At 30.8% G+C, this 18,061-nt stretch overlaps 1 protein-coding gene across 2 annotated transcripts; it reads right to left on the bottom strand.

Annotated features, from left to right (window-relative positions):
* Nucleotides 1-7,603: 7,603 nt before the first annotated feature.
* On the bottom strand, nucleotides 7,604-11,300 carry LOC126699183 (protein XRI1). Of its 2 annotated transcripts, none has more exons than XM_050396850.1 (9): nucleotides 10,986-11,300; nucleotides 10,164-10,222; nucleotides 9,957-10,076; nucleotides 9,691-9,833; nucleotides 9,085-9,148; nucleotides 8,896-8,998; nucleotides 8,777-8,817; nucleotides 8,578-8,661; nucleotides 7,604-8,208 (listed from the first exon to the last, which is right to left on the bottom strand). In XM_050396850.1, exons 1-9 carry the CDS (start codon nucleotides 11,003-11,005, stop codon nucleotides 7,931-7,933), a joined length of 912 nt encoding a protein of 303 aa, XP_050252807.1. In that variant the 5' UTR covers nucleotides 11,006-11,300; the 3' UTR covers nucleotides 7,604-7,930. The 2 variants fall into 2 exon arrangements, with proteins under 2 accessions (XP_050252807.1, XP_050252808.1); XM_050396851.1 differs by having other exon boundaries at nucleotides 10,164-10,219.
* Between the last annotated feature and the right edge of the window lie 6,761 nt (nucleotides 11,301-18,061).

The raw sequence follows: 18,061 nt of genomic DNA, 5'->3' as shown, positions 1-18,061 counted from the left end.
CACTATTGCACATACTCGGATTCAAAGTGAATCAAACTTTGCAAGTTTTGAAGGCTGAAATAGCCACTCAAGACTGTAAATTTTGAGCTTGATTGAACTTTGTATCACGTCCTAGTGAGCTTTCTGTAACTTAACAGACAACGTATTAATGAAATATGCCTCATTAATCCCAAGATCCCCTTAGCATTAATTTTGTACCACTTTGCTAATCCTGCTTCTTTCCTTTTGAATTTACCTTGTTGTTTTTTGGCATTCTTCAATACGAATATCCTTACTTGTCATTTTTTTTTTATTGTTAGGAGCATCCCCTGTATATCACTTGATTCTTAAACAGCTTGTTAGTTGCGGTGAGTCAAGGCCCAGTTCACCAAACCTTTTATTTAGGCCCGGGATCCTTGGGCCTAAGTGTCACAGAAAAGGGCACTCTCACAACATCAAACAAGGAACCATGTGAATCCTATATAGCAAAGTGAGAAATCATGGAAAAGAACTCACCTTGCTTTAGAATCACAAATTTGAGATAGTTTAACCGACCCCTCAATGCCTACAACACAAATATTAAATTGAAGGAACAAGAATAATTAAAGAATACAACAATGGTTAGTAATCAGAACTCAAGAACAAAAGATTTTGAAAAGGTTTTAGAAAACAATTTGGAAAACAAACTTTTTGCCTTGAAACTAACTAAAAAGAGTTTTTTTATTTGTAAAAAATGTGCAAAGGTGTTGTGTTAGGGTTTTGAAAAGAGAAAATAGGGTTTTAGAGAAGATGGAGACCAAAAAATCACTCTCTCTAACTAAGGTTTTGATTGGAAATATAAGATAAGTATTTATAAGTTAAAATTAGGGTTTTCGAGACTTTTCAATGGTCTTTGGACGTTCCCAAGGGTCTAGGGGATGGCCCACATCAAATAATGATGTTTTCAGCTCTTAAAAATGAAGTTCCATTGCCCAGAAAATTGGCCTACATATGCATCTTTCGAGGGTGCGCATGCACCCTTGATTCATGCGTACACATGCCCTAATTCCTAATAGTTTTGATGGTCTGACTTCAAACGATTTGCAAACTTTTCTACAATAATTTTACAAAACTTCTGAGGTAGTAAATTATTATTGATTTACATTTAGCCCTATCACTGACATCACTTTTTTACTTACTAATAACTGCTCATCACAATAGAAATTTGTTAAAAAAATTGTAACTTTAGCATTTTTCTCATTTTAAAAGCTATTAAAAAAATTATAGATTTAAAATCTAAAACAAAATATACACTAAAAAAATTAGCCAAGAACAAAAATTACTAATAGTAAAGTTAAAAACAATTAAGCTTAATTAACTAATTTTACCAAAAACAAACAACCTAGCCCTTTTAAAAATTTTAAACAAAATAATTTTTTCCTTACTAGGAAGGAGATGCACACATTAAAAACACAAATAAATAATGAATAAAAATGAAAATCCCTTTAGCAATTAAGTAGCAAAATTTGATGTCGGAGCCATTGCACGCAATTTTATTTATTTATTAAATTACTAAAATCCTTAAACCCTTCAATTCCTATTAAAGACATGGCTCTCTCTCTCTCTCTCTCTCTCTCTCTCTCTCTCTCTCTCTCTCTCTCTCTCTCTCTCTCTCTCTCTCTCTCTCTCTCTCTCTCTCTCTCTCTCTCTCTCTCTCTCTCTCTCTCTCTCCTGTGTGTTCAAAGTTTATCATTTCAATCGTAATCTCTTTGCATCAAGTCTCTTCTCTTGTTATTCCATTTCTAATTCTTTTGTAATTCCACTGTTTTCCAAAAACATATTGGTAAGTCTAAATCAATTTAATTAGGGTGTTGGGTGCAAATTGTAAACTGGCCTCCTATTATATACATACGATACTACAACAAAACTTTTTTAGGGTTACATTGGGCAGTATCAATATTACAACTGACCATACTTTTGTAACATTTAGTGGTTCTTTTTTTTATTTATTTTTTTTACTCACATTTAATGATTCTATCGTCACATTAAGGTTCTGTTTGAATACCGTTTATTTTACTGAAAACTGAAAACACTATAGCAAAATAATTTATAAATGTGTGAATAGTAATGTGGAACTCAGTTTTAAAGTTTTTTTTTTTAATAAAATACCTATGAGTCCTGTGAACAGTGCACGGAACCTATTGGAAAAGTATAATGCCACGTGAAATGCTCTTCTCAAAAAAAAAAAAAAAAACGCTAAAACGCAAACGCTGATAAATATCATATGTATCCAAACGGGTACTAAGCAATTTCAACATCACATATAATTGTATTTTTGTCATATTTTGTAGTTTTCCTTTTCTTTTTTCTTTTTTTTAACTCACATTTGACAGTTCAATTGTCACATTAAGCATTACTAATATCACATATGATATGACCGTATCCAACCTAACCCAATCCACCCAAGAATCGACAAATATATATAACAAAAATACCCCCAAAACCTAAAAAATGACTGAAAAACTCTCGAAACTTATAAAGTAACCAAAATACCCCGAAACCCTCTAAAATTACCAGAATGCCTTTAGATTCTAAAAAATGACTGAATGACCTTGAAATCTAAAAAATGATTGAATGACCTTGAAATCTAAAAAATGATCGGAGTGACCTTAAAACCTAAAAAATGATTGAAATACCCTTATAACCTCAAAAAATATTGTACTACCCCCGAAACCTAAAAAATTATCGAAATTCCCTCGAAACCTTAAAAAAAAATTGTATATCTTAGTTTCGCATTATAAATTTTAGTACTTTTCCCCTTCAATCTGCAAAATTTTCTAATTCTTTGGTTATTCCATTTGTTTCCCGAGAACATATTGGAAAGTTCACATCAGTTTGATCAAGGTGTTGGGTGCAAGTTAGTAAATAACCAAAATACCCCTCAAAAACATTTAAAATGAGTAAAATATCCCTAAAATCTTGAAATAACCCAAACACCCATAATGACAATGATGATGATGATCACAAAAATCCCAAGCTTTTCTTGGCCTTGATTTTGATTGGGCTAAGCTTGATGCTAACAGTGATGGTTGGGAGAACATGTACATTTAGGCCCATTGACCTAGCACATATACGTGCTTCTATAAGTTGGGATAATTTCAAATTCAATTAAGTTAGCCCAACACTTTAACAATATTTTGTAAAGTCCAAGTTGAAACGATGGTTTCCTCTTTTCTTTTTCATTTTTATATTAAATATATGTTAAATGAAATTACTAAAATAGTTAGCTTTAAATGAAACTTTAATATTAAAAATTTCAATTAATTAAAAAAATCTTCTAGTCAAAATTGTGTTAATAAAAATTTTAAAAGATCTAATAAAAATTTGTGGGGAAATAAAATTCAAGACTTGGTATTTAACTCAATTTTTGCTAATATTTTAAATATTTGAGTTCAACATTGAGTGCAAAATGGCATAACTTGATACTATCAATTGTTGAACAATCCCAATTAAATAACAAGACATGAAAGAGCTAAAACTATCAATGTTTTGAATAACTAATTTCTGATTAACAATACTCAACATCCTTAGAAAACACTATCTTTTCTCTTAACAGAATTTCTTAAATATAAAGATAACTTGATTCTTTCTTCCCTTTAATCTATTGTTGTCGGACTTCTGCTCCAGTGCACTATTTGCATCTCCCTAATAAGGGGGAAAAAAGGAACTAGGTAAAAACAGTCAAATCTATGAAATAAAAACATAATCAAAATATGACAAATCAGAGAATCCAATAAGGGCATAAGCCCAACACATATAGCAGTAATATGTCCAAAATTTAGACATTACATGATACTACGCATAAAGTCTAGTAGTATAACTGAATATCAATAATCAAGCCATATTTTGACAACTCTGAATATTAATATTAGAATCCAAAGATCTTGGTGTTGCTCCTAAAGTTTACAAACTCATAGACTAATCAATAAAAATAATCAGATCATTCAAACCCTCAACAACTACACCAAGTCAACATTTTTACATTCAAATAGATATTCCTAGAAGTCCTTCAATGTCAAGGTTTTATACAGGAGATGGAGTATAGTTAATTATGTTAGAAAGCATGCAAAAAAAAATGTTCTCCATTTCATTAATGTCCAATTGTGACAAACGGTTGCAGAACCCTTCCACCACTATAAAATGCACAGGTGAACATTCTAATTCACATTAGGTGCCAAATTGTGAATACCAAATTTTCTAAACAATTGAAAATAAAAAATAATTGAAGACCCAATTGAATTTAGCAGCTAAAATGATGCCCACGACATTATCAACCATAACAAAAAAGTCAAAAGCGATGAACATAAGTTATCACAACTGATTCCTGCGAGTGTAATCCAAGAAGCTGATTTCCAATTCTCTTTTGCACTGAATGTGCCCTCGGGACTAGTAAGCACTTCCAACAAAACCAATAAAGCAATGGCGTACCTAAAGCCTAGTTTATCATCATAAACATAAGACCATCTACACTTTCACCAAATTCAGAGAGTTTTGAATTCAGAGTACCACTTAACAAATACAGTCCCTAAAGCATCAGAATAAATTTCACAAATTAGAGAGAAAAAGTACATTAATAAGAGAACTTAGATGGAAACCAACTAACCAAATCCCATCACAAGTGGCTAGAACAAGAAACTCATTATCATCGCAAAGCTCAACCGCAGGCCAGTTGCCAAATCCAAACTTTTTATGATCATTTCAGAGACGAGATAGATTAATTTTTAGTAATTAACAAGCTTGGAAAAAGATGGATTTGGCTCGGTTTATAAGCGCAGTTTCCTTGAAAGAGACCCAAAAATTACTTAAAACTATTTCAAGTTTGTTAATGCATCACAAATTTTATCCTAAATGATGGAGCCTTGATCGCACGGAAATTCTTAACCAACAACATTGTGGTACCCCGTGTGGTGAGGAATATTGAGTTACAGAATATGTGGGCGTAAATTTTATTGTGTGATCTCATCATAGCCCTAGCTTTTTCAATGATTGAAATGAACGTACTTAGAGGCTTTTTTTTTTTCTTTTTTTCTTTTTTTTAAAGGTTAATAATTTTTCATTAATCATAATTTGGGGTTACTACATTCTTCAATCATAAAGATACCTAGGGGTGTGATGAAATTTATATAAATAAAAATTATTTCACCCACAAATGCATAAATCTCATCACACATCTAGATATTTTTGTGATTGAAGAATGTCGAAGCTCAGAATTATGATTAATAGAAATTATTAACTTTCAGGGAAAAAAAAAAAGTTTCTAAGCACACGCATGAGCACAAGCTTAAAGGCTAATATTATTATTTCACATGCTTGAAGTTAAATGACAATACGCTAGATTTTTAGGGATTCAAATCCTCTAGATTTCCTAGAGTACTCAACTAGTAAATTTCTTTAAATCCTAGCCACTCTTTTATGATTTAAGAGTCTAGATTCCGGTATGTCAATATTCCACTAACAATATTTTTTTTTTTTTTTTAAGAAACAAACACACACACACAAGGAAGAGACAAAGGGGTTCTAACACAAAAGTACTCCACAACTCCACTCTAACAATACTCTTAATGTTAGTCTGGATAGCAACGCGTTTGCGTTTTTTGGCTGGGTCCCATGCACTGTTCACAGGACCTGCAAGTACGGAAAAATGTAAATCTAACTTTAAAACTAAGTCCTATAGTACTATTCACACATTTAAAATTTATTTTGCTACAATGTTTTCAGTTTTCAATAATAAGCGATATCTAAACAGACCCTTAATTGTTTTGTTTGTAACATTATTTTATTATTTTAAGAGTATTGTTAGTAAAATGCTGATATGATAGAATTTAGACCCTCAAATTATAAAATAATGGTTTGAATTTAAATAAATCTACTTATAGAATACCCTAATAAATCTAGAGGATCTAAATCCGATTTTTAGATATTTCGCATGAGAAACATACTTCTATATATGAAACTTCATAAAATCTTGATTGAAACAAAATTTAATCATATGTTGCCAAATGAAATTAATTGCTCACAACATTGGTCATACCAAATTCTTAGTCTATCATGACATAAATTTCACATGTCATGATCTAAATCATTTTATTAAATGTCAAAATCTTATAAACCTAACATGTTCCTAAATGATGCAGGATATGAGAAATGCTAAATGATCTTATAACAAATGATTCAATAAATATATTCTACCAAAATTAAACCATGACTATCGCATCCTACTTATTAACAAAATGTAATCTAAATACATATGGAATCAAGAAATCACATTATTGGTTTTTTTTTTTTTTTTTTTTTTTTTTGACCAATGAAAAATGGGTTAGCCCGTCTTAACATAATAAATCATTCCATTTCTTTTGACTTATAAGTAAGATCAACATAATAAGTATACTCTTCTTAAAGAAAAAACATAATAAGCATATCATTATATTTTACCTAAACCAAAGATCGATTGCAATCACTATTGAATACGTTCTTGATGTAATGCTCTATGCGTAAATTGACTATAATCCTATCAAACAAGGCTTATCGATCTTTGTCTTTATTTTAATAGAGTTAAGTAAAGTAAATTTACTTACCCAACATTTACTCCAAAGCAGTACCACACATTGCACTTTCCTTTTTTTAATTTATTTGGATGAAAGGTTGGAACATTGCAGTTTCCTTGGCTTAGCTTATTTGTATTTTGTACCCCACATGGACATAGCTTTTGGGACATAATACAAACGCACTACCCCATAGCATTGAAAACATAAGTGACATAAAATGTCATCATACCAAAACCAGCCTCTATGTTCTAAAACCTTGAAGGCATTAGGCATAGAAAGACGAAAGCATGTGAACTTGACAAAAAATAAAGGCCTTTGAGCAGTCTTTTTCTTCCTTTCATTTTATTTTTTCTTCTTTCCCTTAAAGCCTGTCGCAGCGAGCAAGCACGCCGGGCATGTTTGCCATATTTAAAGCACATTTGGTCCTCCAGTCCAAGTCTAAAATGGGCACCCATATAAACAAATCAAAAGAAGCAACTTCTAAATTACTACATTATTACAACAACAAAAAATAGTAAACACACGTCCATGAAGACTTTCCCCTCCCTCCTATAGAGGGAGAGATGAAGGCAACATAATAAAACCATAGATGCTAAGTCATAATCTGACTGCAGATCATCAAATGTAGATCAAACAGCACTTTGATATACACTCGTGGGAGGTCCCAAGATCAAATTTATAGAACATGTGAGTTTCTAGGAATATTGGGTCTAGTTCTATCATTTTAGAAGGGAAATCAATGACAAGAAGATAACTGAATTGTACACATACAGATGGATAATCCTAAAGATATAAATATATAAATCTCTGTGATATACTTAGATGATTAATTTCGCAGGTAAAGGAAGTGTACAAGGAGAAAATTATCATGTTTATAACTGTTAAAACACACTCAGCATCAGTTTGTAACATAAACAAAAACAAATTCAAAAATATAGTTAAAGTTGGTACAAACTCAGAATCTGTCTGCAGTCGATGCATATTTAAGACAAAAGTTTTGTGCCTTGCATTTCATCTAAAATACACAGCCTAGGTATAAATTCCAGTAATTAAGTTTCCTGCATTATATGAAATTCAGATGATGTAACATTGTTCTTGGGAATCATTAACAAGAGGATCTAATTAGATATCAAGATTCTCATTGTAGAAACAACAGCTATTTGACACCTAAAGTACCACTTGGAGACATAAACACTTCAATGACATAATTTATGACTTCCAAGAACCAGTCCAACAAAAAAATTCAGTATCAACTTCTATACTTTATTGGCCCTGGAATATTACAGCAAAATCCAACCCCAGTTAATAATGAGGCAAGATGGTAGGACCAATAAAAGTTGCATCCAAAACAACACTTATCTACGCATTCAGCCTTTGGTTCTCATAATTGTGATGCTGCCTTTTCCTCCTTCAGTGCGGATTTTTGTTTTTCCAACTACAGGCTTCCCAGAGAAAGCTGAAGTAGGGTAAGAAGCAGCAGGATCTTCATTACCTTTCTTCGATTTTGAAGGAGGTGGAGTGAGAATCCGCTGGTTTATCTCCTTCAGAGTTACGTCTCCATGAGCCCCACTGGGTTTAATGAAGGCAAATGGATAGGCCACAGAAGCAGCCAACTTAGTTGGAGTCCGTATGTAAGACTTCCTACCTATGCAGGCAAAACAGAGATCCAAAACCAGTTAGTTTTATTTTATTATTTATTGTATATATCTGCACTGACACCAGGCATAATAATCTTGCTGCACCTCATAATGTTGTAACCTCAAGCTTAAGGACATCAATTTGAGGAGCACACATGTTTAAAATCTCTTGTAACCTTAGTTTGTTTGTTTGTTTGTTTTTCCCTTTTTCTGGCTTAGGGTTTCAAAACCGTTGTTAGTCAAAAGTGAGTCACTATATCCAAGCAACCAAGGGATAGTTGCCACATTGTCACAGGGATAACTGTTATAAGAGGATCCATTGATCTTTTGAGAACAATAAATATAAGCAACAAGAAAACATGGGAACAGAGAAAGACCTTTAAAAATAATTTTTTGCGGGGTTCGAGAAACTTGTTGTTGGACCGCATTAGCTTCATACTCTTGTGGGAAGTCACACAAATCTACAAGAGAAAACAAATTCAATAATATAAATAATGGTGCACAGAGGAAAAATAGAAAGAAGATAATAAAGAAACAATGGTACATAATATTCAAGGCAAAAACAACCCCACATACCTCCAATATCGAACTGAATATCAGATGCCCCAGAGAAATTCCTGAATCTCACATAATAAAGGAATCAGATTGACAAAATTAGTGGTCACACTAAAAAGCTTAAGTCCAGAGAAGCATACATATCATCAGGGCTGAAATTCATCTCAGTATCATTAAAGCATTCTGCAAGCCACTCTTCAGATGAGTGATCCAGGCTCTCATAAGCAGAAGCAGATGCATTTCCTAAGATATATTGCATTGTGATTAGAAACTAAGAATAATAAATTATAGTACATAATCATAAGAGAAGAATATTCCAAGAGATGAACCTGGAGGCCCAGAAACCCAATATGACGTTTCAGGGAAAATCTCTTCAATTGAATCCTCCCTCTCCTAAACATAGAATAGAACAAATGATTACAACAAAAACAATGATGTGATGATGATGATGATGATGATATCTTCAGCAAATGTGAAGTAATGTTTGTGTAATTTGAGTGCCATGACACTGGTATTGGACTAGTTTTTATTCCAACAGTTATATTGGTCACAAAAATACCAAACTCAAAATTCCTACAGGGAAAAAAAAAAAAAAAAAAAAAAACCCCATTAAATCTTGGTTTAACAAATTAGATAATTAACACACAGTCATACTACATAATTACTACAAATGAGTTACAGCCTAAATGAATATCACATTATGTGGATAACAGTCTTTTTCCTAATTAACAATATAAGAGGTTCTACTAAAATAGAAATATGCAGATATTTATCAAGCAGTTCTAATATGTTATCTATTGCACATTAGATTTCTGCCCCAGAGCTTGAAATATCTTTTTCTTTTCCACATCACAAATTCAAAACAGATTTCAAATATAGCAATTGAACCATGTGAAATTATTTTCATTTGACAATTAAGACAAGTCAAGAGTTACCCCGCACTCAATTGATTTTAGGAATGCAGATGACTTCTCCTCATGGGAAGGATCCATAGCTTGACTGTTAAATTGTAGCATCCGGCGCCTCTTTACTTGTGAAGAAGTCTCTCTACATTCTTCTGGTTCCTTGGTCATATTCTCTGAACACAAAACTATCAAATTATTAAAATAAAGAAAAAGGCACCATCCACTGAATTGGACATACAAGCGAGATTATGTCACAAGATAATGCGAACAAACGAAGGATGAGGGGAAAAAGATACCACTATGAGAAACATGGTAAGCCAGATCCCCGCAAGCCTTGATGGGGGTTGTTTCATCAAGCATGTAGGAAAGATCTTCTTCATTCTGAGGCACTCCATTCCATAGGCATTCAGATATGTCTGCTCAAAACAATCAAACCAACTCAAACATCCTGATTTCGAGTATACAAACCAACAAGCAAATTATGAAACAGAATAAGAACTTACTACTATTGGGATCCTTTTGGAGACAGTAATCCTCCCTATGCCAATTCCAAGACTCACTACTACCATTTCACGCAAAGAGGAAAGCAAACCGGTGTTCATAAATAAACATTTCTAAAGCTAAACAAGGTAAATGCATAAATCACAAAAGTTTTAAGTTCATGCCAGTGTCAATGTGAAAGAAATCTAAGGAGCTCACGACCCAAATTGCCTATAATAATAGTTGCTAACTATGAAATCTACATTGATATTTTTCTCCTATTTAAGATGCAAACAAAACAAATTTCAAGGACTTAAAGATAAATCCCAAACAAGCATCATGATGGGAGCACCTAACAAATCAGAACTAGAAAAGTAAAATGACAACAATTGGAAGAATCGTTCAGAAGAATCATACTTTTAACAGTAAACAAAAGCGTATGCTACTTGGATCTAAACACACACACAAATCAGAATCAGGTCCAACAAATGAGTAAAGAAAAAGCAAAAGAAAAAAGAAAAAAAAAATGACCCACCAATTAAATCAGAGCCCACATCTCATCCTCATTCTCATTATACCCTCAAAGACAAACCCAACAGTTATTAATTTTTTTTTTTTTAAACAAATATTTTGACTAAAAAATCAAAGAAAGTCAAGCAAAATGCATTTTCAAAACAAAATAAAAAATAAAATAAAATAAAAATTTGGGGGAAGATAATAAACCCAGATAAGATTGTACATTTTCATTTTTCAGAACAAACCCAGAAACACATTTCACGAAAAACGATAAACATGCAAACCCAGTACCCAATCAGAGAGAGAGAGAGAGAGAGAGAGAGATTTACTTGTCATTGTTGTAATCCATTTTCAACAACAAAAAAAGAAAAAGAAAACCACAGCCCTTCTTCTTCCTCTTCTACTACACTACAACAGCAAAAGTAGCCGTTACTCGAAAGATCGATTTCCTCACTCTTCTCTGTAAATATAAATATATAAATATAACTCTCTCTATGTGGGTTTTTTTTTGAGTCTGGTGGTGGTGCTTGCTTGAGATGTGCGCTATTTATTTTGTTTTGGAAAACAAAGAAAAAAAGCGCCGACTCTCACTATCTCTCTCTCTCTCTCTTTCTCTGTCTCTTTGTTTTTGTTTATTTTTTTTTTGGTTGGTTTTGTGTTGATTATATATTTTTTCTTTCCTTGTTGGAAGTTTTTATTTAGAATCAGTGTGTGTGTGTGTGTGTGTGTGTGTGTGTGTGTGTGTGTATGCGTTAGACTGAAATATCGGACGGACATAAGAGAAAAAAAGGGACAGTGAGGGAGTGAGAGAGTGAGGTCCACACCACACGACTATGACTACTATACTGCATGCTTTTACTCTCTACGACCCCACTCTAATCCTTCTCCTTTTTAATATCCCAACACCATTTTTTTTCTTCTCTTTAATTAAAAGATACAAACTCTATTATCAAAAAAAATTTAAACAAAACAAATCCACCAAAGCCGTAATAATTTCCAACATATTTTTCTTTTCTTGGAATTATTATCTTGTTATAAGGCCATTATTAGCCTCAAAGGTTCAAAATATAATTGAGGGTAAGAAACTTTTCTTTTTAATTAACCATTTTTCAAAATACTTGTATCTATTCTTTATCTTATACTTTATTTTATTAAAATATAATTTTTTATTTATTTTCTCACTTTTCAAAACATTAACTTTTTTTTTTGTCATTTCGGAGATACAAAAAAAAAAGTGTATGGAAAATCAAAATGCTAATATTTATTATTTCTCCCACTTTTTAAAGCATTGTAGCAAGATATTATTTTAAGGGACGTGTGGATTGAGGAAGTTGATGTGGGGTTTTTCCATTTTAGAGTTTATTTCCTAAATTAGCCCAAGCCCATTATCTTTTTTTTTTTTTAAGAAAAATAATATGAATATTTAATATATAGCTTCATTCTCTAAAAAAATGTACCGAATATTATTACAAATGCATTTTATTTGGTTTAAGATTTTGAAAGTTTTTTTTTTAATTTTGACAAAAAAAATCATAAATGAAAAAAAAAAATGTTAATCGATGTAGGTATGTCTATATATGTTAAGTATTTTTTATATTATTATTTATTATTTAGTAGCATAATTTTGTTATTTTTAAATAATTTCATATGATATTATGAAAAAATAAACTAATTAAATATTTAATATAGTAGTATTTTCTATTCAATTTTTGACTATGTTTTCAAAGAAAATAACTGATGAATAAAAGACATGATATTTATATTTATTTAATATATTTCTTCATTCACTTACATTTTTCTTTTTCTTTTTTTTCTTTTTTTGAGAATCCTTCATTCACTGACTTAGTGGTTGGTTTTGAACAATGAACTACTTATTTCATTATTTACTAGTTTTTCTAAGTAAAAAACTGAATGTAGTTGGTTTAATATGCTTTTTTTTTGTCCCAAAAAAATGCTATGTTTATCATTTTAATCAATTTAAATGATGCCTTATCATTTTTTTTTTTCATTTTAATTTTTAAAACATCTAAGAGCATGTTTGGTGAGAGGATTTTTATTTTTGTTTTCAAAACAGTATAAAAATAATTTTCAAATAATCATTTTTATATTATATGTGATTGGCTCCGATTTTTAAGAAAAAAAATATTTAAAAAAAAATGATGTGAGGGAATAGAACTAATGTACCTTTCTTTCCTTCTTTTTATTTTTTATTTTTAATAATGATAAGTTTCAAATTTAAAAGGTGAGAATTTTTTTGTGATAAAAATAAGTTTCTTTATTTAAGGGATAAAAGAGTTTGGGCAAATCTGTAGAGTCTACTGTTTTCAATTTAATTACAACTAGGAAATTATTTTTTGAATACTATATTTTGAAAACATTAGTCAAACAATAGATTCAAACATGGGATTTACCATTTTATAGTTTCCAAAACAAAATATTGCATTTAAATTCTCTTATCAAACCTGCCCTAAACAAATTGAGATCTAAAGATATCTATTCCTCTTTACCCACTTAATTTTTAAAATGTCCAAAACCAAGATAAAGAGATAACTATTCCTCTCCTCTCTACTCTCCTCTCCCTCCATTCCTCTAAACATACAATTAAACATTTTCAACAAAATTTGCCATTTGTTTGACAATCTTGCTAAATACTGTAGATTTTTTTCTTCTTTTTTTTCCTTTTCATTTTTGAACTAAAGTTGGAATTCTGAGTTTTAGCATTAGGGTTGTTTAGTGCACAAGTTCAACTTAGTAAATGACATAAATATACTTGTCTATTCACTATTTTTTTTTTCCCGAAATGATACCAATGCTTACCCAACAACAACAATAAAACGAGAAAAGTTAACAGATGCTTTAAAAGTTTTTTTTTTTTAAATAATTTTAGAAATTTTTTATGGAAAAATAAAAAGGCAATTAATTTTTTCTACAAATTTTTATATTTTCCATAAAAATAGCATCAAAATTTTCTTAAAATTGTCTATTAACAAATACCCTGGGGGTATAATAAAATTTGGCCATTAATTTGTTTTTAAATTATAATGTAAAGAACTTTTATAATCAACTTGCCTTTCTTTAGAAAAAAAAAATACTATTATATTTTGTATTCGTTAGCAATTTAAAACTCTACTTCTGAGAGCAATCACAAATGGATTCTTTTATATTCGTTAGCAATTTAAACTAAGCTCATTGGATCCAAAGTTTGTTTAAAAAAATAAAATTCCAAGTAATATCGAAGGACACACACTTTTCTTGTATTTGGCATACAAAATAAGCAATTTATAAGAGTAATTATTCAGTACACTTGGTGGATTACATGCTCTTCTTAGATACCTAATAGTCATTATTTACATGCTTTTTATAATAACAAATTATAAAGATTAAAAGATAGAATATAAATTTATTTTATTGCATTTTCTTCATGATAGTGCAGGCATGGTTTGAACATCATTGCTTTTATTCGAGGCAAAATAGATAAATACCCTTAATTTTAAAACTATATAGCAAAATACCACTCTTTCTAGAGTATCTAGCAAAATGCCCTTATTTTAGAACTCAATTTTAACAAAATTGAGTTGTATAAACCTCGATATCTTCAAAATCGAGTTCTATGTGTATTCTTAAGTATAACTTGACATTACTAATGTCAAGTTCTACTTAAATTTTCAAAAAATTTTAAGTGGCAAAATATGCCGACTTCCACTTACAACTCAATTTTGTTAAAATCGAAATCTAAAAATAAAAAAATAAAAAATTTGCTAAATACTTTGAAAAGAGAAGTATTTTGCTACATAATTTTAAAATTAAAGATATTTACTTATTTTGTCCATTTTATTCAACAAAAATAAATTTGACCGATTAAGTTAACTCGTACCACATGATTCTTTTAGTGCGAAAGTAAAATCCTCCAATAAAAGAGAGGGAGCTGTGAAAGTCATACGGTCCCACGCAGGCAGGACATCTTTTGGGTTGGTCTAGAATGCAGAAGTTATTATATGATATGACTATTCCTTATGAATTAGGCGCTCGTACTGACTTTTTTTAGGTGCAATGTGAATGGGGTAATAATTTTAAATTTAATTAGACACCTGAAATTTCTCTATTGAGTTAACGTGTCTTTGGAGTGGGTGGAGTTGGGCATGGGAGCGTTAGAAAAGGTATGCAAAAAAAAATCAAAAAATAAAAATGAAAAATATTCTGATTACCCAATAAAATAAAAAAGTAGAAAAATCTAAACAATTTCACTTCAATGCATTGTAGAAGATACATGGATTTATATATCATTGATAAAAAAAATAAAAAATAAAATTATAAAAATGATAATATAAGAGAGTGTACTTTGGTCACGACAGTGGTCATTTGATTTTTAATGATGGGGGACATAAATATTGAAATCTTATCACTGATAGTCATGAGAAAATACCATGTTCATGATATGTCACAATCTTTATGGTGGTTGCATTTATTTCGAATAATATGAGCTTTGCCACTCCTGACTGCATACTTATCCTCATAAAATAGAAATCAAGCCTATATAATGCCAGTGATTTGTATATAATATAAGTAGTCGGACTAAATTCTAAATTACCTCTTAAAGTTTGGAGATATATTGATTTTTTACCCCCTTATGTTTAAAATTTTAGATTCAATGTCTAACATTATATAATGTTTTGATTTGGGCATTTTTGTTTATACATGTCGATGGCATAGTCGTTAAATGTCATATATAAGCTCAATGCAACAAAAAAAAATTCTATTAAAAAATATGTCATTTTGAGTTGTAGACACTTTATTTTGTATACCAATAACTTAAGCCATCGTTCCACAATAAAGACACCAAAAAGAGTAAGTATAAGCTAAACAAAGCATTGAAGATTGCCAAAAATATTTTTTTAAAACTTTAATATCACATATGTAGCTAAGGAAAATTCTTAAGTACTCCTAGAGCATGGAAAAATGGTACTCCCTCATTTTATATTGATAATAGATCCCACCATAAATTTAATGAATAGACCCTATTATGAATGTGAGAGGAGGGAGCATCATTCTTTGTGTTCCAAGAGTACTTAAGAATTACTCTATAGATAATAGTAATAAAAGCCCAAATATAGAATTTTTTTTTTTTTTTAATGAAAATTGATGCAAAACCTAGGTCCCACATTAGGCGTTTCTACCTCCATCATGTTTACGGCACCATCATGTCTAGGCAATGGATTTGCTAAAACATTAGCTTGTGTTTGGGAATTTGGATTTGAAATCAAGGGATTTTGATTTTAAGAGTTATTTCAAATTTAAGCACTTTAAAAGTTTAAAGTCCTTAGTGGATTTGTGAAATCCAAATCCTTGACCTTTTTTAAATGTTCCAAACAAGCTATTTGGATTTTAATTACTCAAATTCAAATCCAAATGCCCAAATTATGTCATCCAAACACACCATAGGCGTCTTTGCTTCTTAAAACTTTAGATTCAGAATCTTGTGGTCAATCAAATCTTGGAGCTTATGCCTTAGTTGCTAGCAACCTTCTAAGGATTAAGCAGTGCACAAGGACACTATAGTGGAATTTGCAAGTCTTTCTTAGATTTTTGTCTATTGGAAGGTAGCCTTCTTTCATCCTCAAGATTTGTGGTGCAATAAGTCTGTTTTTTGCAATAGGATTAGGTACATTCCAGCTGCAGAGGTGTAGGATTGTTGGGCAGTGCTTGTACTACTATGTGTATTTGGATACTGTTTATTTGTTGAAAACTGAAAATTTATTACTTAAAATACTGTAGCAAAATAATTGTTAAAGATGTGAATTATGCCGTGGAATCCAAAAATGCATTGGTATGTACGTTTTGCATTTTTGGCTGGGTCGTGAAAAGTGCCGTGGGACCCAGCCAAAAGTGCAAACGCTGGATTGCACGCTGGAAACGTGCTATCCAAATGCACACGTAGTCTGGCATTGGAGATTGGTCCTTCCCTTTGTCCTTCCAAGACCATAGGTACTTAATCTTTCTTCTTTAATCTTCACTCAAAAGGGTCATCAATTTTATTATGTCGGTAATTCTCTTTCATTTGATACCGTCTTCAATTCTATCCTTTCTCCTATTAGTACCTGTATCATGTTAACGAAAAAATGGACTTGATTCCCAACCATATTCTCATACTGTGGTCGCTTAAAGGCATCGATGGAAGATTAGAACTATCTCTTTCTCAAGTCATCAGAGACTGAACTTGGTCTATGCATTCCCTTCATTTTTGTACATACTACTGAATGGCTCCTCAAAAGTAGTGTTAGAGTTTAAGTAAGGTATTTGCAAGGTCTATCCACCAATGGAACTTCTTTAGTTTGAGCCTTTGAGGTACCACACTGCTACTAGTTTAGTGACTCAATGAGGATCCTGGAAGTTATGGATTAGAAGTGGATCATTATCAGGACATCGTATCCTTATTTTTTCTTATTAAAAGCATATCATTGTTGGCAAATTTTGAATTTAAAATTCTAAATAGCTTCATATCCTTAATATATCTTATTATTTAATTATTTTTAATAAGATAATATGGTTATTTTTCGTATTTATAGAAAAGTGGACAATAAATAATACTACTATTGAGTTAAATGCATTATCCCCTAACTATGGGGTACACTTCAATCAACCCCTATACATTATTAAAAAAGAACACATACAACATGTCAAAGATTACATCACAACAATTGAAGGAAACACTTTAAAGTTTAAAACCAAATCAAACAAATATTATTAGACATGGAAAGTCAATTAATTAAATCAAACCTAATAAGCATGCGTTGACAAAAGCAATTTTATTCTAAACATATTTAAATCACATTAAACATGGAATAATTAAGAGAGAAAACCATGACAAATCATTAACTATATTCTAATCCTACATATTCAAAGCCAAACAGATCACAAAACACATAGGAAAAGAATCAATTTAATAAAAACATGACTTTTTGCCTAATTTGGGTTTGGGATACGTACACATGCGTGACCTTGGGTTAAGATTGATGATGCATACGCATCCTAACACAAAACTTGTAGTTTACACGTTCAGACAATAAAACAAATTAACATAAATATAAAATAAACTACATTATTGATATAACACAATAATGAAATAAATGCACAAGAAAAATAAGAACATATAATAATCAATCCAAGATTGGATTAATACATATCAAAAAAGTTAAAAACTATCGAACAAATCAAACATAAGAATTTAAATGAACTAAATCAAGAAACTCATGTGAATCCTATTAAGCAAAGAAAGAGATCATTGAAAGAATACTCAACTTACTTAGGTTCATGAGTTTAGAATTTTTTTAAACAAACCCCTTAGTGCCTATTGTTAGGGTCATATTTTCTATGTAATTGGCTAATCTTTTGACAAAATGCACTTTCT

This window comes from Quercus robur, chromosome 9, assembly GCF_932294415.1.
Source record: "Quercus robur chromosome 9, dhQueRobu3.1, whole genome shotgun sequence".
NCBI lineage: Eukaryota > Viridiplantae > Streptophyta > Magnoliopsida > Fagales > Fagaceae > Quercus > Quercus robur.
The sequence above is the reverse complement of the archived record's forward strand: the minus strand, read 5'-3'. Positions and strand labels throughout refer to the sequence as shown.

Excerpts from the sequence above, each read along its gene's own strand:
- LOC126699183 (XM_050396850.1), bottom strand. The coding sequence starts at position 11,005 with ATGGATTACAACAATGACAA. Across the intron at positions 10,223-10,985 it reads ATGGATTACAACAATGACAA|TAGTGAGTCTTGGAATTGGC; the intron begins GTAAATCTCTCT and ends GTGAAATGGTAG. Across the intron at positions 8,209-8,577 it reads GCAAAAAATTATTTTTAAAG|GTAGGAAGTCTTACATACGG; the intron begins GTCTTTCTCTGT and ends TTGCCTGCATAG.